This window comes from Talaromyces marneffei, chromosome 6, assembly GCF_009556855.1.
Source record: "Talaromyces marneffei chromosome 6, complete sequence".
NCBI classification, from domain to species: Eukaryota; Fungi; Ascomycota; class Eurotiomycetes; order Eurotiales; family Trichocomaceae; genus Talaromyces; species Talaromyces marneffei.
Window position 1 is genome coordinate 758,549 of NC_072353.1, and position 22,889 is coordinate 781,437.

At 46.1% G+C, this 22,889-nt stretch overlaps 7 protein-coding genes across 7 annotated transcripts; 5 read left to right on the top strand and 2 right to left on the bottom strand.

Annotated features, from left to right (window-relative positions):
* Positions 1-2,228: 2,228 nt before the first annotated feature.
* On the bottom strand, positions 2,229-4,584 carry EYB26_007777 (uncharacterized protein; the record flags this gene model as incomplete). Its single annotated transcript, XM_054267038.1, has 2 exons — positions 2,229-3,875; positions 3,943-4,584. 2 exons carry the CDS (start codon positions 4,582-4,584, stop codon positions 2,229-2,231), a joined length of 2,289 nt encoding a protein of 762 aa, XP_054123013.1.
* A 1,401-nt stretch (positions 4,585-5,985) lies between these two features.
* Positions 5,986-7,921, top strand: EYB26_007778 (uncharacterized protein; the record flags this gene model as incomplete). Its single annotated transcript, XM_054267039.1, has 4 exons — positions 5,986-6,085; positions 6,162-6,785; positions 6,878-7,215; positions 7,328-7,921. The coding sequence occupies 4 exons, from the start codon at positions 5,986-5,988 to the stop codon at positions 7,919-7,921; spliced, it is 1,656 nt and encodes a 551-aa protein (XP_054123014.1).
* Positions 7,922-8,649: 728 nt separating this feature from the next.
* EYB26_007779 (uncharacterized protein) lies at positions 8,650-9,641 on the top strand (the record flags this gene model as incomplete). The annotated part of the gene is made up of 2 exons (XM_054267040.1): positions 8,650-8,744; positions 8,816-9,641. The coding sequence occupies 2 exons, from the start codon at positions 8,650-8,652 to the stop codon at positions 9,639-9,641; spliced, it is 921 nt and encodes a 306-aa protein (XP_054123015.1).
* A 3,107-nt stretch (positions 9,642-12,748) lies between these two features.
* Positions 12,749-13,812, top strand: EYB26_007780 (uncharacterized protein; the record flags this gene model as incomplete). Its single annotated transcript, XM_054267041.1, has 2 exons — positions 12,749-13,419; positions 13,506-13,812. 2 exons carry the CDS (start codon positions 12,749-12,751, stop codon positions 13,810-13,812), a joined length of 978 nt encoding a protein of 325 aa, XP_054123016.1.
* A 1,371-nt stretch (positions 13,813-15,183) lies between these two features.
* EYB26_007781 (uncharacterized protein) lies at positions 15,184-17,967 on the top strand (the record flags this gene model as incomplete). The annotated part of the gene is made up of 8 exons (XM_054267042.1): positions 15,184-15,269; positions 15,444-15,613; positions 15,689-15,986; positions 16,087-16,523; positions 16,603-16,938; positions 17,015-17,297; positions 17,367-17,400; positions 17,476-17,967. 8 exons carry the CDS (start codon positions 15,184-15,186, stop codon positions 17,965-17,967), a joined length of 2,136 nt encoding a protein of 711 aa, XP_054123017.1.
* A 498-nt stretch (positions 17,968-18,465) lies between these two features.
* EYB26_007782 (uncharacterized protein) lies at positions 18,466-19,575 on the top strand (the record flags this gene model as incomplete). Its single annotated transcript, XM_054267043.1, has 1 exon — positions 18,466-19,575. The coding sequence occupies one exon, from the start codon at positions 18,466-18,468 to the stop codon at positions 19,573-19,575; it is 1,110 nt and encodes a 369-aa protein (XP_054123018.1).
* A 167-nt stretch (positions 19,576-19,742) lies between these two features.
* On the bottom strand, positions 19,743-22,886 carry EYB26_007783 (uncharacterized protein; the record flags this gene model as incomplete). Its single annotated transcript, XM_054267044.1, has 3 exons — positions 19,743-21,496; positions 21,561-22,482; positions 22,545-22,886. The coding sequence occupies 3 exons, from the start codon at positions 22,884-22,886 to the stop codon at positions 19,743-19,745; spliced, it is 3,018 nt and encodes a 1,005-aa protein (XP_054123019.1).
* Positions 22,887-22,889: the final 3 nt, after the last annotated feature.

A 22,889-nucleotide genomic window follows, 5' to 3' on the forward strand; every position in this document is an offset into this window, starting at 1 on the left:
CATCCTCCTCTTCATTCTGAAAAATGCAAGCCACACCAAAAGCCCGATTACTGCCAGACCACCAATCGTTCCCCCTACAGATATTCCTGCTATAGCACCCTTTCCAAGTCCACTAGATAAACCCGAACTTGAAGTTGTATTCGTTGTCATTGCATCAAGACCGCAGTTTCCGTATTGCGTTTGACATCCTGTGCTGCAATAGCTGATGTTTCCACCACAAAAGCCATGAGTAGAGCAACAGTTACCCCATTCACTGCCTAGGCAGGTCGCAAAAACGTCGGAATTGCCCCCGCAATTCCCATCTATAGACGTAGTACCCGTTGTTATGGATGCAGAAGCAGAAGTCGTCGTCGAGGTTTTCGTCGCAATCGTACTCGCCGCCGTTGTCGTTATACTCAAAGAAGAGGAGACTGTATCGCAGCGCCCAAACCCACTCTGACACCCATCTCCGCAATAACTCAAGTTCCCACCGCAGTATCCCAACGACGAACAACAGTCTCCGAATGTGCTTCCGAGGCAGGTATAATTGCTGCCCGCAGAGCCGCACGATCCAGTCGTGCTGATTGTCTGACTGTTTCCGCTGTTGCAACTTCCGAAAGTTGATTGACATCCTGGACCGCAATAGGCTGATGTACTACCACAAAACCCTTTTGTGGAGCAGCAGTCGCCGTACGTAGAGCCTAGGCACGTTGAGTTTGTGTTTGAATTGGAACCGCAATTGCCATCAGTGCTGATTGAGGCCATCTTTTTTTTCTTGTGGGTTTCACGCTGGGCTAGGGTATCCGGCGCAATGGAGATGAAATGAGAAGCAACGAGAAATTGGGGTGTAGGAAAATGGAGAATATGTACATGATCCAGACATCAGAGGAAATTCATACTCTGTAATATCCTGCCAAGATTAACAGAGCGCTTGCTAAACATGGCTAATATGCGTAGTAGTAAAAGCTAACTCGGTAGAGTACGTAGTAAGTAGTTAGTATGTGCGGCTGAATAATTTAGCGCTGCATTCATGTTCAAGGTTGGTTTCAGCTGCAATTGCAGCCATTCGGTACTTAACCGGAGTTGCCAATGAGAGTCGTCATGACTCGCATTTGAATACATCTTGACCTCTTCATCTGATGAGAGCACAGATTGTATCGCAGAATGGCTACTCGGTAAAGAGATCAGATACCTAGAGATTAAGGTTATGGCTTCGTATTTCATGCAGGTCTATCCTTTCTGTAACCGCCTACTCTGCTCACGTAGTACACACTTTTATTGCCTTGAAATAACTAACTAATGGGTGAAGAACAGTTGAAGAAATACAGAGTACAAATGATGCACAGAACACTCATTACTTCTAGATTTCTAGGCGTTCTTCTCAAATGAACGATTGGCCCTGGGCACTGGAGAACTCCAAACTCAATCCTCGTGGCTTGAAGGCTTCGCGCTTGTTTTACGATCTGGACTCCGACGATCGTTATTCCCTGTAACTTGCAGGCCACTGGTATTAATTAGGGGCAAATTGTTCGGCTATCATCACATCATTGGTCCTCTGGTTTTGCGCACTACTTAACTACCTAGGGGCCGGATGTACCGGTAGCCGCCTGCGCTAGTAACCAGTTCTCTTGATTGGGAACTTTAAGTGAACAGTTAACTAAACGAGACAAAAACAATTAGAAGCAAATATTTGGAATAAAGTTGGTAGGACAGTACCATGCAACAATTAATTACTCGGTACAGGGCGGCGGTAACACTAAAATTATATATATATTTGGGTAAATTCCAGATGTCGGAGTCAACGTGGCTGTGTTCCGTCGTGAATGTTCCATATATATAACGAGCATTTTCTATCATGTGATGGCGCCAACTCAGTGCTGATTTAAATCTGCCAGAGGGGGGGGGGGGGGGGGTCTTGTAAGTGAAATTCATGCGTCATCTAGGTCCGTTATCAATGTGGTCTGCTTGACAACGTAATTTTCTTTCGGACGGCTATCTAGGAATACATGTATACAGCAATTTCCTTCTATTCTTTGGTTCACTAAGTATGAAACTGGCATCGTGCCTGGCCCTTTCAAAGCCTTGTCTACGAAACCCTAATCAAAATGTCATTAGATATACGATCATAAAACTTTTAGCTTTAGCATGGCCACAGATAAACTTAAAACGGGGAATGGAATTTCTCTTCATCGGAGGTCTCAGTTATAAATGCGAACGAAAAGAAGCTAAGGAGACAAATCCTATCCTACTTAGCAGGTCGACCCATCGTCTTCATATAAGCCTAGAGCTTCGTCTACGTCTTCGGGCATTATCGATGTTCCATCTGCGTAGGAACGCTCATCAACCGGAGGCAAAACCGTAGCTGGAGAAGGTGAACGACGACTATCCTGTTCGTGGGGATGAGAATTAAGACTGGGTTTCTGTGGCGTCTCAATTGTTGGGTTTGATTTCTCATCGCTATCTTGGCTTTTGTTGTTGGTCGACATGAAATCATCAATTTTCAACGGAAGGGAGCTCGTAGTGTCTAGCCCCTTATCATACTGGATGAGCCATTCATCAAACGGCAGGTCTTGAGTCTGGTCCATTGAATCTTCTTGTCTTACGCCTGGGGTTCCTTGGTCGAGAAGATGCTCGATATTGTCCTTACTCGTTGGTAATGCGTCGGAAGTTAAATTGTGGATGTCAGATGATATGACAAAGCCGGCTGTTTGGTGGGAATTTCTTCGTGGTGGCGGACTCCGTTGGGGTATCTTGTCAAAACTATCAACCTTATTTGTACCTAGTCGAATGTCCTGACGCAAACTATAAGAGTAACCTTTTCTGCCATATTGTAATTGTACTGCATGATGGATACAGGCAGCCTCATATTCCGCAGCAGGGTATATGTCCTTCAGTTGTCCAAGTAATTGAAGACATTGGCGAAAGCTCCAGGTACTCTTATCCCTTATAACATGATTCGTCGATGTGATATTGACCAAATGGACTATCGCCGCCGGTCTTATGGCAGTCAAACCAGCTGCTGGAAGAAATCTTGCCAGATCTAAACGATTGATCTGATGTAGTATATCGGTGGTTTTTGATGCTGCCGCGTGTAGTCTATGTCGAACCGTATCCGTCAAGTTGTTTGCTGTCAATGCCGGAGCCTGTTGTTCTCTTCCCTGAGTAAAAGCTCGTGGCTGATATAATGCCGAACAGGTTGCGTAGTATATCATACGTAACATCGACGAGTGTACCAGATGGATCCTTTCTCCGATGTCACTCCCTCCGCGAGAAAGTGGCACGTCGATGTCAATTTCTCTTGGGAGGTTTCTTACCCAGGTGTCTAGTTTTTGACTACAGCGTTCTAATTCTGTATCCGAAATTTGTCGAGGGACAAGAGTGATGGTGGTCTTGTCGGCCGGCCCGTTAGTAGAAAGACTGGCAGGCGAATATTGGGCAAATAGAATGTGGCCAAGGCAACGACACAGGTTGACCTTCTCGATGAACATCAAAGCCAATCGTCTTTGATGAGATGTATGCCTCATATATTCGCAGCCAATAGTTGCAATCACTGTAGGATCCAACGGCCCAACGGCCAAATCAGCTAATCGTAACGACGGAACATCACTAATTGCCTCGTTGACCTGTGTTGGTCGCCGAAGCGCGAGAGCGACCATTCGATCCCGAGCAAAAAGACACCACCAAAGACGTCTCCGTAGTCGTTTTCTGGCAGAATCCATGTCCAGGTTGGATGGGTCACGATGTAGTCCAATAGACTGAGCTTGTGTGTTGCAAAGGCCAAGCCAGAACCATATATCGTTTTGCATGCTGTTGTCTCGCTCGTTGTTATATGTCAACAATAAGAATGCCTGAAGCCGACAGATAGGATCTCCTTCGTATTCTAGGTGGTACAAGAGCTAGTCATTATTGTTAGTTTCTTTGCGACTCTTTATAACATATGTTTTCTTCCTGTCTGATACTAACCCTTGCACGCGTGAAAAACTCTTTTCGAGCCTCCCTTCGAGTATGGAAGCCCCCAGCTCTAAGATGATTCATATCGGCAAAAGCCGATCCAGCAAACATGACTGCTTGAAGCAAAAAGAGACTGATGTTCGCATCCGGATCGTTGTTCACAATAGCCGGCAAGAAGTCTTGTATGTCCAAGACTGGCATGAAGTTGTAGCTCCATTGAAAATAAGCTCTCAACAGTTCATTCAGCAACGAAGGCTCCGGTACAGTAAGAGCGTTTTTAGAGCGAAGATATTCAACATCATCGGGTGCGATGTGAGATGGCATGGGTTTCAAAAACTGACATATATCATCATCCAAGTCGATGTCTCTGATTACTGGGTCGAAGTCCGGGTCGATCAGTTCTTGGATAGCGCTGATCATGTTGTCTAAGGGAAGTGATGCAGGGATAGCCCTGTCGCCCAGTAATCTGCATGATGAAGACGCAATTGGACGACTGCCTTGATTGTAGACTTCTTCTGAACTCAAAGCTGTGTCTACGCCATTTTCATGTGTTCTTTCTGGTGTGGGGAAGAGCAAGCGTCTGTCAAAAGGCATCCGCGCCGGATTGTCTCTAGCCGAGAACTCATCCTCGGATAATTTGCGTTTGAGTGGCATGGATATGACACAAGGAGGCTTTCAACTAATCAAATAAATGGGGAAGGGTTGCAAGAAGTCAAAGGAAATATCAAGAAATAATATAGGGACAAGAAATTGCGACAGATAAGGTTCTCATATCAACGGTCATGCGATCATTTAGCCTGTACTCCCCGGTGGGTGGAATCCCGGAGATTATGGGGCCGGATATCTAGGTTTCGGAACCATAAGTTACTCCATAGTAGGCATTCTCATAACAGTAAATTGGGATGTTTTAAACTAATATAGTTTAATGGGGTTTGCATGTGCCTGTGGAAACTCAAATATCTCCTCCCGTACAGCAGCATTTCTTCTTTCTTCGGCAAGAAAATTGAGCTGGAAAATCGAGGCAAAAGTAGGCAATCAACTAGCATGTTGCAATGAAGAATGCATATAACATATTGTCCCCAGCCGGCCAATCTTTTTCTCCTTTGGATAATAGCGGGCTCTTGAAGTTATCCCACCAGCAGCGAAACACCAGGATACGCCTCTGCAAGGTCTTTACAACGCGGTACTCCTGGGTCAACCATAACTCCTATTGTAGCACAAACACTACTGGTATGTGTGGCAAATTTATCACAAAAGCAATTGAGGCAGTCCCCTTCAGCTCTCTATCGTATAGTTGTTATTGGTCGACATTCACATCTAGACCGCCGCTCACGATCTTTGCGACTGGTCATTGTGGTGGATCCTTGTGCTCGGCAATCAACAAGCTACCTACTGAATAGCCGCATCAATGACGATATCTTGAGCCCTGTTGAAACCGGAACTGAGGGCAAAGATTGGGGGATCTTTCACAGTGGATGTGAAGAGAAATATTAAGATTGAAATTCTTCCTGGATAAAATATGTGGTAGCGAGAGAACCAGAATTACTGCCCGCCCGGAGTACAATGGTACTAGTACCTAGGTACCTATATAGTTAGTTAGCTATATATAAATGAGATGTCTAGGTTATCCGGGGTAATTTGACTCAAGCCACTCCATGCCCGTCTCCGGTATCCGAGACATCCGGAGCCAGCGCTACCTAGCTAGGTACAGAGCACATGTAGAACCTGTAATCCTCGAATAGGGGTGCTAACATCCATGGATATCTATCTCGTGGTACCCGTTGATTGTAATTTGGTAAACCCGAAGCTAAGCGTAGCTCAGCCACGTTGTAGAACCACTAATACCAGCAATTAATCAAGTCATGATAGATAGCTTCGAACAAAGAGCCTAAAGAACGGTAAGTCATACCTTGATGAATAGTAGGTAGAAAGCCGTTGGTCTTGGGCTCAAGTTCATTCATGTATCCAGTTTTATGCATTCGGGCTATATGAGATGATACTTTCAAACAAATCGCAAATACTTAAAACAGAAATATCAGACTCAGGGCATCGAAAATGACTTCAAAATCTCCGTATCCGGATTTAATTATTCCCGATATCGATCTATGGGACTTTCTCTTCCAGCGACAGAATCGGTCATTTCCAGGTTCTCAGGGTGGGTAGTCGCTTTAGCCATTATGTCAATAATTTTCAGAAAGACGAGAACAATGCTAATTGGGTCATCCAAAAAGTGATTCTGACCGATGTCCGAACCGGTCGTAGGTATACATTCGATGACTTGAGGAAACTATCGTTGCATCTTGGCAGCCGGCTACAAGAACGTCTGCAATGGCGGACGGGGGATGTATTGACAATTGTCTCCATGAACGCCATTGACATACCACCTATTATATGGGGCACACTTGCTATCGGTGGGGTGGTCAGTCCTGTGAATCCAAACTTCTCAGCAACCGAACTGGTACACTATCTCAAAGTTTCTCAATCAAAGGCAATCGTCACACAAAAGTCCCAATATGCAAAAGTAGCACAGGCAGCAGAAGGCGCAGGTCTAGCTAAAGACCGGATTATAGTCATCGACGACACCACTGAGTTTTCCGGTGATAGCATCTGGCAGCCAGATCCATATCTGATTCCGGACTACAAGTTTACCTCAGTCCATAAGTCACCCATCACTCGCCCAAAAGAGGAATTGGCCTTTTTGGTCTTTTCCTCTGGTACTACGGGTCTACCAAAGGGTGTTATGCTTTCTCACACCAACATTGTTGCCAATTTATTGCAGATGGAAGCTGTAGATGCCGGCTACTTGGATTCAACAGATCGTGCACTAGCCTTTTTACCGTTCTTTCACATTTATGGTAAGTATAAAAGACTGTTACCAATAAGACTTCCCCCCTTATACAGGGTCATGTGGATGATGGTTTTGTGGTTGGAAAGTTTGTTGAAACAGAAGTTGACGAAATTCTTTCCACAGGTATCACATGTCTAATCAATTATGGCCTCTTTCTGGGAATGTCCACCTATATCATGCCCCGATTTGATTTGGAGAGTTTCTGCAACGTGGTACAAAACCAAAAGATCACTTACGTCTATGCCGTCCCACCGGTCGTGCTCCAAATCGTGCAAAACCCAATTGTTGAAAAGTACAATTTGAGTTCTATTCGGCTGATCAATTGTGCTGCTGCTCCGTTGCCTACGGAGCTCATTAGAACTCTAAGGACTAAGTTTGGTCTAAGCATTCGTCAACAATATGGTATGAGCGAGTGCTCTCCTTGTACCCACTCACAGGTACCTACTCTCTCCCCCCCCCCCCCCCCCCCCCCCCCCCCCCGGCGCCGGGGCCCTTTTTCGGGTGGCGGGTTTCCACTTTTGGAAGGGCATTGGCTGATGTCTCTTTTAGACCAAGCAAGAAGGCGACGAACATCCCGGCGCTGTAGGACGTTTGGTGCCCAATGTAACAGCAAAATACGTCCCCATCGCCGGAGAAGAGGTCAGACCTGGAAGAGCAGAAGGAGAGCTCTGGGTCAAGGGACCGAATGTATTTTTAGGGTATTTGAACAACCCAGCCGCAACAAAGGAGTCATTCTCGCGGGATGGCTTCTACAAGACTGGAGACATTGGCTATGAAGACGCCTACGGCAATTTCGTGCTTACCGACCGGATAAAAGAACTGATCAAGTACAATGGATTCCAGGTCCCACCGGCTGAGCTTGAGTCTCTTTTACTCGGCCATCCTGCTGTTGCAGATGTTGCAGTTGTCGGTATCCCTAGTGGACAGGCTGGCTCCGAATTGCCTAGAGCATACATCAAAGCGAAGGAAAACAGCCAGGGAGATCGGAAAACCGCGGATGATATTGTTGAATATGTACGAGTCAGAGTGGTTGCCTACAAACAGCTAAGGGGGGGAGTGCATTTTGTCGACGCCATCCCTAGGAATCCTGCGGGCAAGATTTTAAGGCGAGAACTGACGAAACTGTACACTCACAAACTGTAAAACTGTGGGATTGCTGGGGCTAAACTGAACAATCTATCCATGGATGGCATTACATTGAAGTTATTGCGGTTCTAACGTTTGCATTCATGTATTCTTTATTGACATTAGGGCAGTCCAACGTGGCAGGAGCAAGAGCAGGAGCAAGAGCAGAGGTTCTAGACATTTCATCGACTTCCGTAGTAAGTATATTTAGCTTGGAATAACTATCTTGAGGAACAATATAGTAAAAATAGCAATATAACGACGCCTTGCACAGTACCACCAAATATGTGTTCGCACCCTCCCTTGTGCGGATAATAGCGGCATTTGGAGCGCGAACACTGACAGTGGTGACGGATGAAATAAGTCTTCACACTCCAAATTCCGATGATATGCGCACAAGGGATCATCTAATATTCAAGATCTGTGCAGAATCATTGGCGGAGTCCCCTATAAATCTACAGTGGGATGATATTTGAGGGTTCACACCTCAAATAGGTACCCGTAATATCCGCGCAAGGGTGCGAACACAACACATTTCGTGGTCCTGAAAGCCGTCAATTGCCGGTTGATTGCCACTCTCAGCTGTCGATGAGGTCAACACACGGGTACAACTGGGTTTGATCTTGGATATATTTTACAGATATAGTTTCGCAATGATGATCTCTTTATTTTTTATTTTTTATTTTTTTTTTGGCTATTTGAAATCCCTTGCATGGTTCAAGGAGGCACCGAACGATTAATCGGCAATGACCGTCGAACAAACGATCATTCAGCAGTTTGGAGATATTGAGTCCAATCCGTTGCAAAGATATGGTGAGGGTCAAACAATTTTAAGGATCGGGTAGGTCGATGAAAGCTTTCAATTTCACCGTTTGTGATGTTCTTACTGACGAGGGGCTTGATGATATATAGAAATGGGGGTGCAGGTGGGACTGGGCTAGTAAAAGCCCTAGCACAGAACTACTTATCTTCAAATTCAATCCAAGGCTCCATTGAATGGATCTGTAACCACTCTAGAAACACACAGCTCGCTCTATTCAACGGCTATATCGATATAGCTCTTACTTATGAGCGTGAGCAAGAAGAAATCTCCGTCACGGAGGGTTGGGCCATGAACGCGGGATGCGTATTCCATGACCATTTCTGTCTGGTTGGTCCTGAGAACGACCCAGCCAATGTCAGAGAAGCAAATTCAATTGAAGAGGCCTTTGAGCTAATCGCAGCAAAGAAATCTCCCTTCCACAGCAGGGCAGATGGATCAGCTACGATGTGCAAGGAGCGGGAGATCTGGCGACGTTGTCATCGATCTCCATGGCTTGATGGCAAATCTTCGACTTGGTACCTCAAAACGAAGTTTAAGCCAGCGGAGGCCTTGGTGGTTGCCGCGAACGCCAATGCTTATTTGCTCGTCGATCGATCAACATTCTTAAGTCAGCTTAGCCGACGAGCTTTCACTAAGATGTCCGTCTTCTTTGAACCGACGAATCCCTTACATTATCTCATGAATTCATGTTACGCTCTATACAACCCCAACCCTGACAACAAGCATATTGAAGGATTTATCGCCTTTATCAAATCTAATGCCGGACAAGAGGTTATTGCGAGCTTTGGGATTGATAAGGCTGGCATTCCCTACTTTGCATCTGTCGAACAGGAGATTGCTAGGCCCTCACTGGCTGGGGGGAAGGCAAGGGATGGACGATGGATTCGGAGCAAACGTTTAGAGAATAAGGTTTAGTTAGCATATTCTGGTACCGTATGCTTTAGCTTTTTTTTTCTTTTTAAAAAAATACGTGTATGGATTTGTTGAAGAGCCCGATGGATGTACTACAACTAGCGACGGTGGGAATGTGATAACGACCGATCCTTCCTAAATAGGAAATATTAAGGTACCATACCGTCAATTTATAGGACTAGATAACAGTCGTGAGACCCTTGTACGACGGTCAGTTGGGCACGACGTAACCGTGCTCATATGGTACATAGCGAGGTATGGGATCCGATAACGTCAATTTCATCCACGACCTCATGGAATTCGACGCCCTCATAAATTTCATGACCTTCACCCGCTCATTACATCCTTTTATCTCGATAACATTAGCAATACAATACAACCACGTTTACAACGCGTTTTGGTCAACAACCAAAACAATAGAATGTCCACACTAACACTCAACTTGTAAATCTGTGTCAACGTACATTAGTAAGAGCGCATCAGGATAAGGATTTTAGGGGATTGCTCACCTAGCTAGCAAGGCCTTGCGCGTAATTATACCTATCAACGTGTACGTTAGCAAGCATGTGTCAGAATGAGGATTGCTTACCTGGCGAGCAAGGTCTCCGAGCGTGGATAGCTTTGAAACGCGCGTTAGAAAGAGCTCTTAGAACAAGGAATTGAGGGGGGTTGCTCACGTAGCTTGCTAGGTTAGATATCTATATTATAATGTCAGCGTATATTAGTGAGTGCTCAAGGGATAAGGATTGGCAATAGCAGCAAACAGTGGGTTGGTGTAAGAGCTTGGTAACATGTCCTTATCTGGTTATGCCCCAGCGATTGGGAAATGGGTTTTGAAATGGTGCTATGATATTATAAAACTATTGACATGTTATAATAATAGGACAACGTGTTGTAACATAACAGACCTTGGATATAGTAGTAATGTTAGACATTGTGTGGTGATATTGTAAGATTTGGTTATATTATAAGAGTAGTAATCTTACAGTCCTCTTATGTGCTTTTATAGAGCCTTGATTCAATACGTGCCTTCCTAATTAGGAATTTCTAAGGACCCGAGGTCTTCCATGTCAATATTCACGGGTGCTATTTAAATATATATCATCTTATGTGCTTACTCTCTAACCTATGTGTATGTAGGTCTGTCTTTATACACTAATCTTACGTACGAGGCCTGGCACTTTTTGGTGTTTAAGGTGGTGATTGAATTCTAATTCTATTAATATATACGCTTATATCGATGTAAATCTTAGCCCATCTATAAGGCCGCCTTTGGTGTAGAATCTTAGGTGGTGGCTAAATCTGCTAGTTGATACCTAGATAATCTAGGCTTACAATCTTCTGTACTAGGCCTTATTTTGGTGTTAAATTTGGTGAGTAAATCTCCTCCAATCCCCTACTGTATGTATATAGCTAATACGCGTGCTTGTATGAATCTATTGCACAAATCTATGTTTATCCTATGAATAAGTCCACGAACGAGTCTATGAACGAGCCTGCCTATGTACGAATTGGTGTGGGATATTACGGGCATAGGACTTGTGTGTTCTGTATATCTGGGAGCGTTGACGCGTCTTATGGTGATAGTCCATATTTGTAAATATATGTAATATTATGAATATATAGGGAATTCAAGTAATATTACTGTAGTATGTTGGTGATATTAAAGTCCTCTTACTGTGATTTTATCTGTCATATATCAATATATATTTGTAGTGCACTGGGATGGAGAAGGAAGCGTGGATTAGATAGATAGCTAATTGACGGGAATTTAGGTGCCTCAGTGCCTCACACATAGGGAATCTAGTGCTTGGATGCCTCAATATTGCCTATTTAAGAAAGAGTGATACTCAATAACGTTGTGAGAGGCCCTGAGGTCATAAAATTTCAAGATGTCTTGGTGGATAATAACTAACTAGTTAACTATTACATAGTGTAATTACGTAACATAAGCTAGCCAAATCTGACCCCCATATATCCGCTAGATATATAAAATGTGACGTATCTTCGTGTAATATTACAGTCACACTTTCCCTTACTCTTGCAACCGATTACTACGTAGTATGTTTCCACCGCCCATTAAGTGTCCTGGTACTGTTGTGTTACCATTTCCCAAACTTTCAATCTGACGGTATGGTATCTACGCACTACCTGGGTAGATTCCTGACATGTGTGAGACACTAAGGCATCTAAATTCCTATTAACTAGTAATAACTATATCTGTAGCTAATCCGCGCCTCCTTCTCCATGCTAGCGCACAGCAAATATATTGCTGTTCTCCAGCACCCACAAGACTTGAGGCTGTCGTCGGGTGTAAATAGCGGGCAAGGTAAAACTCCCCCGCAATACCGTATGACCGTATGACGTGTGGCGCGAACGACCTGGACGAAAGTGGCAGGCGGTGGCGATTAGACTGGGGGTTTGTACATAACTACGGTAGGTATGATGTGGCCAGTGAACGAGTTGTACAACGGCTCTAATAAACTAGCTGCCATATTTCAGCAAAGCAAAGGGGGACGTGAAGGACCTTGCCAGCTATGTTCTAAAGGGCACAAAGATTCAAAGATTTTTCGTTGCTCTTGGGCCCAAGAGTTCTTTTCTTAGATATGCAGACATCTTTCACGTCTTTTCGCAGGGCTCCAGGAAGCTTTCAACCTCGAAGATGAAGAGTGGAAGACCTCGGAGAATAAGGCTGTTGTGAAATGGAAGGATGATGAGTTAATTACCCCTCAATTTGTTGAAGTTAGAATAAAGGAGCTAGGTGATACTGTAAGCGTACCGGTACTTGAAGGGCTTTGAGTTGAGGTGTTCCCCTTTTTCGATAACCTAACTGCTCCAAATGTTTGAAACAGAACGTGATTAGTCTACCTAGTAGAATGTAGATGACTGGTTGGGTTTTCGGAAGTGAATGCATTCGTACGCTCCCATTATATCCCATCTTGCATTCACTCTCCCGCCGACACCGTATCATTTTCCATTGCATGACCAGCCGCTTATACGGCAGCTTCACCGCAAATGGTGTTACGGACAAGTCCCGATTTCCCGTTGCGGCGACACTTTAAAGACAAATTACGCTTAATAGCATACACACACCCACACCCATCGCCAGAATGAGTTTCTTGAAGCTTCATCCAGATTTCGACCATCTCACAGGCCCAAATCCGAGAATTATACTATCTCTCGAGAACAACGCATATCCCTTTGCTCACGAGGCCGGAGTCTACATCCCATCCAAAAACCAAGTTTTCATCACCAGCAATCTGATTACAGAAAACCAAAACACGCCGAGAATTCAAATTTCAAAGATCACATTGCATCCAGATGGAACCAGCTCGCAGGAAGAAATCCATCCCGATATTCCCATGGCCAACGGTGGAGTGAATTATCGCGACGGGGTCTTATTCTGTAGTCAGGGAACTGCTACACAACCATCGAGTCTTGTATGGATGAAAATTGAAGAACCTTACCAATGCGAGACTATAATCGACAGTTTCTACGGTCGTCAATTCAACTCCCTCAATGACGTTGTTGTTCATAGTGATGGATCGATTTGGTTTACGGACCCGATTTATGGATTTGAGCAGAATTTTAGACCGCGGCCTCAGTTACCCTCGCAGGTGTATCGGTATGACCCTGGGACAAAGTCGATTCGAGCCATGGCGGATGGATTTGAGCGGCCTAATGGGATTTCATTTTCGCCTGATGAGAAAGTAGTGTATGTTACGGACACTGATCTTGTACATGGAGATGGAAGTATAGATTTGCACAGAGTATCTACGATGTGAGTATATGTATATTTGCTACGTCTCTTCCCCAAAAGACTGTCAAGCATATTATTATTTCAAGTATATTGATGAAGTTTCAAAGCTACGCGTTCGACGTAGTGCACAGGCATGGTCAACCATTCCTCACTAACCGCCGACTCTTTGCCATGGCAGACAACGGGATTCCGGACGGCATCAAATGCGATCTCGAAGGAAACGTGTACAGTGGCTGTGGAGATGGTATTCATGTTTGGTCCCCCGGGGGTGTGCTCCTGGGCAAAATGCTTATACCGGGTGGTGTTGCCAACTTTTGCTTCACTCGGCCTGGGGAGATTATCGCCTTGAATGAAACCAAGTTGTGGAGGGTGTCGTTGGCTCCATCATGCCAAGGGTCGCTTCTCATGCTGTAGGTGTATCATACTAGATTGAGTAATGATCATCAAGACATTATTGCATGCCGAGCAGTAGATTGTCCTCTGTAGTACATACGTATGTCCGACTACCATAGTCCTATGAGAGTTCAGTTGTCCAAGGCACAATGTGTCTCACTAAACATCAAACCCGGCTTGGGGTTTCATTGGCCCTGGGATACTGCAAAGTATGGTACCTAGAGAATGGAACTCCACCAGCTATGAAGTAGGTTTTATCTGATCCGGACGACCGACGCCTCAATAAGATAGTCCACATACTATGCCCGGAATAGTATAACGGTAGTATGGTACGTAGTATGCCCCTCGTCGTGCTCTGTAATTCGCTGATGGGGGGATTGTGGGGAACATCGGCAAGGATGAAACTTTGAGGAGAACTGCCACTACTTTGAGGCACATGTTTGCAGGTTGTGGCTATATCCACGCAAAAGGGATCGATCGACATGTGGCTGTGGAAACCAACTCAAAGTATCCACGACCCAGATAGCTTCGGCGAATCGGCGCAGCTTCGGCGCTAGAAATGCTCGCATGGAAAACACGCGATTGATACTTACTTGCGCAAACGTCTGAACACCCATGACCGACCGAGTATCAACAAAATACTACCGGTATGCAGTATAATCCTCGAGGGCTTTGTGTAGTGCTTCTCCACGCTTGCTCGCTGAGACCCGCCAACCAACGCGGTGTTCCGGGTAAGACCAATGTGAAGTATTGCTTCTTAGCCGAATTTGTTGGGGGTTTGAGGTCTGTATCCAGCGTGTCTAGAGAGTACTACCACGAGTATCTACAATGTACGCGCCAAACTTTGAAGATCTGGACGGGGTCTCCACTGGCTGGTGGCATGGGATCCGCGATTGGCAGCGGTGGGGGATCAACCCGTCATTTCCGAGTATATCTAGTGGACATTGCCTTTTGCGTCGCTTCCGCCACCCAAGCCTCAACAGAATGCACTACTCGGCGGTAGGCATGATGCATGTGATGCAATGAATCTATCCCGAGAAAGTACATCTGTCCTTCAGGATATTCAGAAATGAATGTCAAGTCAAGTGGACTTGGTGGAGTACGCAACGTAGTGGGGCAGTGCTAGAAACGATCTAGAATCCTGCCCTTTGGAAATCCGATTTTCGCACGCCCAAATAGATAAATCAGTGGGCCATTGAACTTCATAAATAGCTTTTTGTCCAGCCATGTGAGGTAGAACACACGTGCTATGTTGCGCATATCGTACTCTGTAGATTACGGAGTAGAAGGCCCTCCCCCAATCTATCTTCAAGCGACTAACCAGGAAGACAACATCGTGCAATAGCGACATACATATGCCAGGTGCCAGGCGACGGCCGAGGAACATTGGAAATGTCCTCCAAGGTAGTTACGCCTATTAAAAAGCGCATATCCCGTGCCTGTGTGCGGTGTAGGAGACACAAGACCAAATGTATTCTGTAAGTGCCCCCCCCCCTTCCCCCCTTCCCGGCCGGTGTCACCATCCTAATAGCCGTAAGCTTCCGGAGCTATGGCCATCCCCTTTTAGTATCAGTTTACTCTTTGTTTTGATCAAGAAGAAGGGAGAAAAACATAAAAATAAAATAAAACACCTTGGCTAATTGTCCACAAAGACAACTTGCGGGATCTGTCGCTGGACCACCTTGCCAGAAATGTGTAGAAGCTGGCGTGGAATGCGTACTGGCAACATCGAACCGTGGCGGAAACCGTCGACGAGTATCTAGTGGAGCATCACTGAACAAGAAACCGCCCTCTCCTCATATTGTGACATACTCGCCACCTGGTGCGTCAAAGAATAAACACTGGCTATCCCGTACAATCTTCAGAAATAAGCAAAGCTGATGGATGATGCCAGCAGACCATGCCCCAGATGCCAAAGACCTCAAACCATCGCCTCCCATCGCTCAGGCCGTGAGCATTGACGACGCACTGGTCTCCGCAGACCTTCATGACACTTCAGATGCACTAAATACATTGAGCGAAATAGCCGCCAACGCGGCAAATAACGATGCGAATAGCTCAAGAATATCGCCGCTATCGATAGGGCAGAATGAGCAGACCCAATTAAACCAGCACGATGAAATAGGCTTACTAGATTATCATCTTGTGCGTGCCGGTCTGTTGACTCCGTCGATAGTTTGCGAACTTGTTGAACGGTATGCAGCATTTTAATTGGCCGACGACCCTTGGTGTTTATTGAATCGGCCCATCATTCATTGAATAAGGAAACAAGGGACAACTGATGAGGTAAACCAGATATGCAGCAACCTACCACCCTTTCTATCCCATCGTACCTGCAAAGACACTAGCGCGAACCTCCCTCGACGAAACAGCTAGACGAGAGCCACATCTTCTTACTGCGATCCTCACCATCGCAGCTAAAGATATTGTGAACGGAGAACCGATCCAAAAGATATGTGCTCAGTATATGCAGTGCCTTGTCAGCGAAATAATTGCAGGGAAGAAATGCGGCGTAGAAGCTGTGGAAGCATTACTTCTGTTAGCAGAATGGGTACCGCCAGGAGTACATTCTGAACCGGCACGTGGGTATTGTGGAAACGAAGATATGGCGGCTTGGATGCATATAGGTCTTGCTATCCGGATAGCCTATATATTGCGGCTGGATCGCGCAATGTTTGACGATTTGAGGAATGGTATTGTGAGTCTCAGCAGAGAAAAGTATGCCTGGCTAGGCAAGTAGCTTCTCCCCCCCCCCCTTTTAGATGTCTTCAAGTAGACCTCAGTACTGACGCTTCGACATCAACGCCATAGCCTGCTACCTTTCCGATCGACAAATATCAGTCAGAATAGGCCGCCCATTCGCTTGTCGCGGCTTAGAGCCTAGTATCCTATTTGGCAACAGCAGTCTTCCCAGCGTTAACTCTTCAGATCCGCAAAGCACAGAGGATAATGATTTCGTTCATCTCTTTCGTGCCCGGCTAGAGCTGACACAAATCTTCACCAATGTCCATGAAGCCTTATATTGTAGCATGGACTTCAGTCCTGATCTGAGCACACGAATGATGCAAGTCGGGACTTATACAGTCCTCCTCGACGATTTTAGAGGTGCCATTTCGGCGTGGAATAAGATCTGGGGGTCGTTACCATGTAAACTTCACATCGAGCTCTTATTGTTTGTTCAAAGATGTTCAAAGACAAGTGCTAACACCGTTTTCTTGGGTAGGCTCTTCACACGTCAGAATACTCTTACAATTATCATACGAGTATCTTCGCTTGTATACCAACGCATTCGCATTCCAAGCCTCTGCACTACGCAAAACATCCAGTGAATCACAGGCGCTAGAATATCCTAGCGATGAAGTCGACTCAACCACCGGCACTGGGTCGCTCCCCGACGCTCGATTTATATATGATTCTATAGATGCTGCAAAGGCTCTTTTGACGATCATTAATAACTATATTCAGCCGCCGGCGAGTCTGGGGGATTTTCCGATTCGGTTTTTGTTGTGAGTATATAGTCGGCATGGTATATACTAGTACATCTGTGGCTAGTAGCTGACCTCTACGGATTATAGATACTGTGTGAATGCTGCTGTCTTTTTGTACAAGGCAAGTCAGATCTTATGCAAGCTCTTTTTTTCTTTTCATTTCTGTCTCCCACAAATTCCTAACCTCCATTCCTAGGCATGGAAAATGAATATCCTATCCGCCGCCGAAAAGTCCAGCGTCCACCGTCTCATCCACGATACAATCAACCGCCTACGTGAGGGCAACTCTCTACAATGTGACATCGGCGCGCGATACGCGCACATCCTTGAAGTGCTCTGGTCTCGAGTCGATACGGAATTCGCAAAGCCCGGTGGTGGTGGTGGTGGCATACAAAATGCAAACCTTGAGAATAACCACTGCAATGGGTGGAATAACGATCAACCGCAACAATCAAAACTCTACCAGGATGATCAACCACCAAATTGCTATGATGGATTCTCATGGCTTGACCTGGAAACAATCAGTGACTTTGTATGGACGGAGAATCCCATGCGTGGATATGAGGATGCGACGACGGACTTGGTGAATCTGCCGCCGGCTTCGATAGAGGCGACGATGGCCGACGATGTTGGGTGGAGCAGTACAAGGTTACAGACTGTGAATGAGGCATCCTCGCTACTGTTTTGATTAAGGATGGCGATGATGCTCATGTTCTTTCTGTTCGTTGACGTTATGCATATCTAAGTAAATGACTCATAAGTATATACAACATCTTTGTACAAATATATTTTTACGTTTCAGTGTTTGGTTAGTTACATATGTAAATCAACCCTAGATTCGATACTTTGCTGCACCTTTTAAATATTAGAGCTCATACACAATAAATTAATGAGTGGACTGGGACATTAATTCAATGCGTAGGTTCGATTGAGAAATTTGGAGTATTGTAGGCGTACCGAGGTACGTAGAACAACTAACTGTTTTAACTATAGATCGGAAACCGTTGCCGAAGAAAGTGGATCTGACAGCACCGAACCTTAAAACAAATCTGATCTGGAGGTCCGAGCCCAGTTCAACATCCCGAACTTCGTTCATAGTCTCAAATCCAAACCATATTTGAAAGGAACAACCATTCATTGTTCATATTCTAATAAGAATATATATATATATAAACATACCATCGAGATGGCACCGACCCTCGTCTCCTCCCCACCAACCCTCCGCATAACCCCGGAACCTCTGACGCCGCAATCCTTCGCCCCCTTCGGCACCGTCATCACAACCCCTTTCCCACGCGACCTGCTGGGCGCACCCAACAACCTCCCTTCCCTAAAACTTCCTCACCGCGTCCCCGCCACACCCGTATACGCAAACCAAGGCTCCGCCGTGAAGATTAGTCCCATCGCCCCGCTCGCCAATGGCTACGAGAATGCGTGCCCCAGCGGGAAAGCAGCGCAGGCGAGACTGAGCATGTTTGCATGTTTTCCGAGGAAATTGAGGAGGGAGAAGCAGCAGGCTGCTGCTCATCATACTGCTACTGGGGTCAATGATATTCTTCTGAATGGAAAAATCAAAATCAATAAAGGGCAACAAGATGGTGATGATGATGATGATGGTCGTGATGCGGACGCGGAATTTGAGGGTCCTGTGTTCGACGTGAGGATTTTGGAGAGACATCCCTTCACCACGCAGACGTTCATCCCGCTTGATCTCTCGAGTCAGAAACGTGTGTTGCGGGACCGTGTCCCCGATAAGAAGAGCCATGACTGGAAGGGGTATGGAGAAGGTGATGTGGGCATCACACTCGACGGATCCGCGGAACAAGACGAAGAGCAGGAAGAGCCTATCTTCTTAGTCATTGTCGCGCCGACACTCAAGGGCCAGTCTGCCGCGGCTACTACTTCACCCTCTAATAAGAATATTAATTCTGTATCCTCTGATCCTACCACCAACATCATGTCGACGATTGGTACACTCTCCGACGGCTCCGTGAATGAAGGATCGTCCAACTCGAACCGCGTGTTGATCCGTGATCCGCCCGATCTCGAGAATCTGAGAGCCTTTATTGCGCGTGGTGGACAGGCGGTCACTTATGGTCCGGGCACCTGGCATGCTCCTATGGTTGTGTTGGGTCCACGACGGGTCGATTTTGTGGTGGTGCAGTATGTGAATGGTGTTAATGATGAGGATTGTCAGGAGGCCGCCTTCAAGGATGGCATTGTGGTTGATTTGAAGTCGCTGACTGAGGAGGAAGATGAGCTTTGGGATGATTTGAAGAAGTTGTCTAAACTTTAAAGATGTCGTATCATATATATTTTCGGGAAAAGGAAAAGGAAATGAACATAGAAGATAGAAGATAGAGTATTATACAGGTTCAATGGGTATCAAAAGCTAATAACTATACAAGTGCATAACCAAGCCGCCAAAAGTATACAATATAAAGTACATGGGGGAACCCGACTTCATCCACTAGCAGCTTTAGACTCGACTCTATGCTTCGACCAGTCTGCCCAGTCAGTCTCGTTGGATGCCCCCATCTGGCGGAGCACATTCTCTGCCACGGTAATTGCGGCTTCCGGAAGACCAGCCAGACGAGCTACCTTTAGCGCATGTGACTGCCGGTTGACGCCTTTGCGCAGCTTGTGCACAAACGAGAACGAGCCAGAAGGGCTTTCCTTGACATCTGTGCAATAAGCGCTAAGTTTTTCAAACCCAACAGTCATGTCTATCAACGCATGGAAATGTGTTGCAAACAGAGTTCGGCATTGATTCACATTGTACAAATGTTCGAGACATGCGTATCCAACGGCGGTGCCGTCCTCAGGAGTTGTTCCTCGTCCGACTTCGTCCATAATCACAAAAGATCGAGGTGTTGCTTGCTTCAAGATCGCGGCCGTCTCAAGCATCTCTACCATGAAAGTTGATTGATCTCTGAACAGATCATCCGCTGCACCGATCCGGCTGAATACCTGGTCGACGATGCCAATTTCGGCGTATTCTGCGGGAACAAAGGATCCAACCTGTGCCAAAATTGTGATTAATGCATTCTGACGCAAGAACGTGCTCTTCCCTCCCATATTTGGACCGGTTATCAGCCAAATGCGCTCCTCATCACCGATGAAACAATCATTGCTGACGAAACGTCGCCCTTGTTCTTCAAGCCCAAGTTTCACTGTCGGATGTCTACCGCCAACAATACGATGCGAGGTGCCAGTGTTCAGGATAGGTCGTACCATGCTCTGCTCTTTCGCCAGTGTTGCAAAGGAGCAAGCGACGTCTAATTCGTCCATCACACTTGCGTTGCGGCGAATCTTCACGAGATTGAGGATGACTTCTCGGCGAAGCTCTTCGAAAATTTGTTGTTCCTCAGCACGGATGTGTTTCTTTAGCTTGTCTAACCGTTCACCTAACTGCGACCATGCTGGCAAGTAGAATGAACGCGTGGATTTCGTGGATGAAACGATCCGCGTGACACCGAGATCTTCGAGGGCTTCTTGGGAGATCTTGGCTCCTTTGACATGGCATATGTATCCTAAGCTCGGGGACCATTTCAGTGTCAGCGCGGAAGATCCGGCATCCTCTTGTAATCGGTTAGTTAGAGCTGATTTCTCTTCTTCAAGCTCATCTAGACGTTCGTGCAACCGTCGTAGAGCATTGCTAGCATCACGTCGCATAATCCAAATGTCTATGTCGCCGCGAATGGAATCGACCGCAAAACCAGGTCGTCCCGTTGTCTTGAAACGCACTTTTCGAGGCATAGACTCAACGTCTTCGGGCAGTCCTTCGCTGAGAACGACATCTTGTGTGAGTTGTGCAGCCTCCGCCGCTTGACTATCTTCGATGCGATGTTTTTGTAACAGAGCCTCTTCATCAATCGCAGCGAGAATTTTCTCAGCAAGCTGTGTCGGACCATCTAGATGTAGTCTGCGGATCAAATTATCGACACTCTGACGATTCGTATCAGTTTCAGAAGTGGGATTGGTTTGCCGATTTGACAAAGCCCTGAGCACTTCTCGGGAAGCTTCAATGGCCCTGGATAAATAGATTAAATCGTCTGGATCTCCTCTACCCAGCGTGAATTTCTGCACAAGACGTTGAGAGTCGTAGCTTCTTTTCAAAAGCGATATTATAGTGTCTCGGATTTCTTCATCCTGAAGAAAATATGTGACAAGGTCAAGGCGTTCCTGAATCACAGACAGGGATGTTGAAGGCGAAACTATTTGTCAAAAGTTAGAATGGTGATTCCAAATAAATTGCTTTGTGAAATTATGACAACGTACTTAATCGGTCTCGAAGGAGACGGGCTCCGCTCTTGGTAGCCGTTCTTCGCACTGCGTGTAGAAGACTTCCTTTGCCTAATCCATCCCTGGCGGTTTCTAATATCTCCAAGCCGCGAAGACTGCTGCGGTCAATGCCCATGGATTCGTCTAGATGCCGTCGCCGAGGAGGCTGAAGTTTCGTGCCAACTCCTTGCAGTTGAACACGAACATATTCAAGAAGATTGAATCCGGCTGCCACCTCTTCATTTGTGAATGTCGAAGCAGTTTCAGACGGCACAGGAGCCTCTAGCATTTCCCCCCATTCGGACATGGGTTGTGCGGTGGTAGGCGCGTCAAAGAAGGTGAGTAATTGATGGTCTACACCTACCAACATCTGCAGCTCCTGAGCTAGCAGATTCTGCAATCGTTGATCTGCAACTATTTCTCGAGCGCCGATTCGGGCAATCGCTGACGGAAGCATCTGCGTTGTAGTGACCTGGGTGTAGAAATCGCCAGTGGACAGATCCATCCAGGCCAAGCCGACACGTCCCGTCGACGAGGATAGTAGGTGTGTGATAGATGATGATCTGTCCCCTTCTGGAGACTGCCCTTCAAAGTAAGTTGTATCAATATACAGCGATAGTAAGAAGTTGTTCTGTGAGGTGTCGATGAAATTTTCGTCTATCAGCGTTCCTGGCGTGATGACTCGGGTTACCCTTCTGTCAAACAGGAGCCCCCCGGATTTCGATTTTTCCTCGACCGGATTCAGAAATTCTTCACTCAGGGCAACGTACTTTTGCAGGTCTTGTACGAGAATCTTGAGGAATCGATCCAGTTGGAAAAAAGGGAAACCCGCCATTGGGACCGGCCCTGCGTTCGTCTTCTTCGATGCAAGTTTGATATTGAGTAGGGGGGCTAACTCTTCTGCTTGTTCCCAGTAAAGCTTCCCATAGTTAGCATGTCATCTTCCAATTACTCTTTTGTATGGAAATACGCGTAGCTTACTTCGTAGAAGCTTCCTACCCTAGTCAGTACCACGCAGTTTTTGAACTTTTCCATATTATTCCTATGGTCTTGAACCACCTTAGGGTATCGAGGGGCTTCATCCGTGCCATCGTTGTACGTCTCTAGCTTCAGTGCACCTTGAGGAAGGTCTTTCAACTTCACTTTAGTCTTTGTCTTCGCGCCTCGTGCAAATGGTACGGTGATTCGAAGAGTTGTTGGAGCTCGACATGTGGGCCGACGCGCAAGGCTGCTGATTGCCGCATGTTGGGCGCCATTGACGACGGCGGCTGATCTTAAGCTCGTAGCTATAAATTTTCTTGCACAAGAAGCACGAGCTTGCATGGT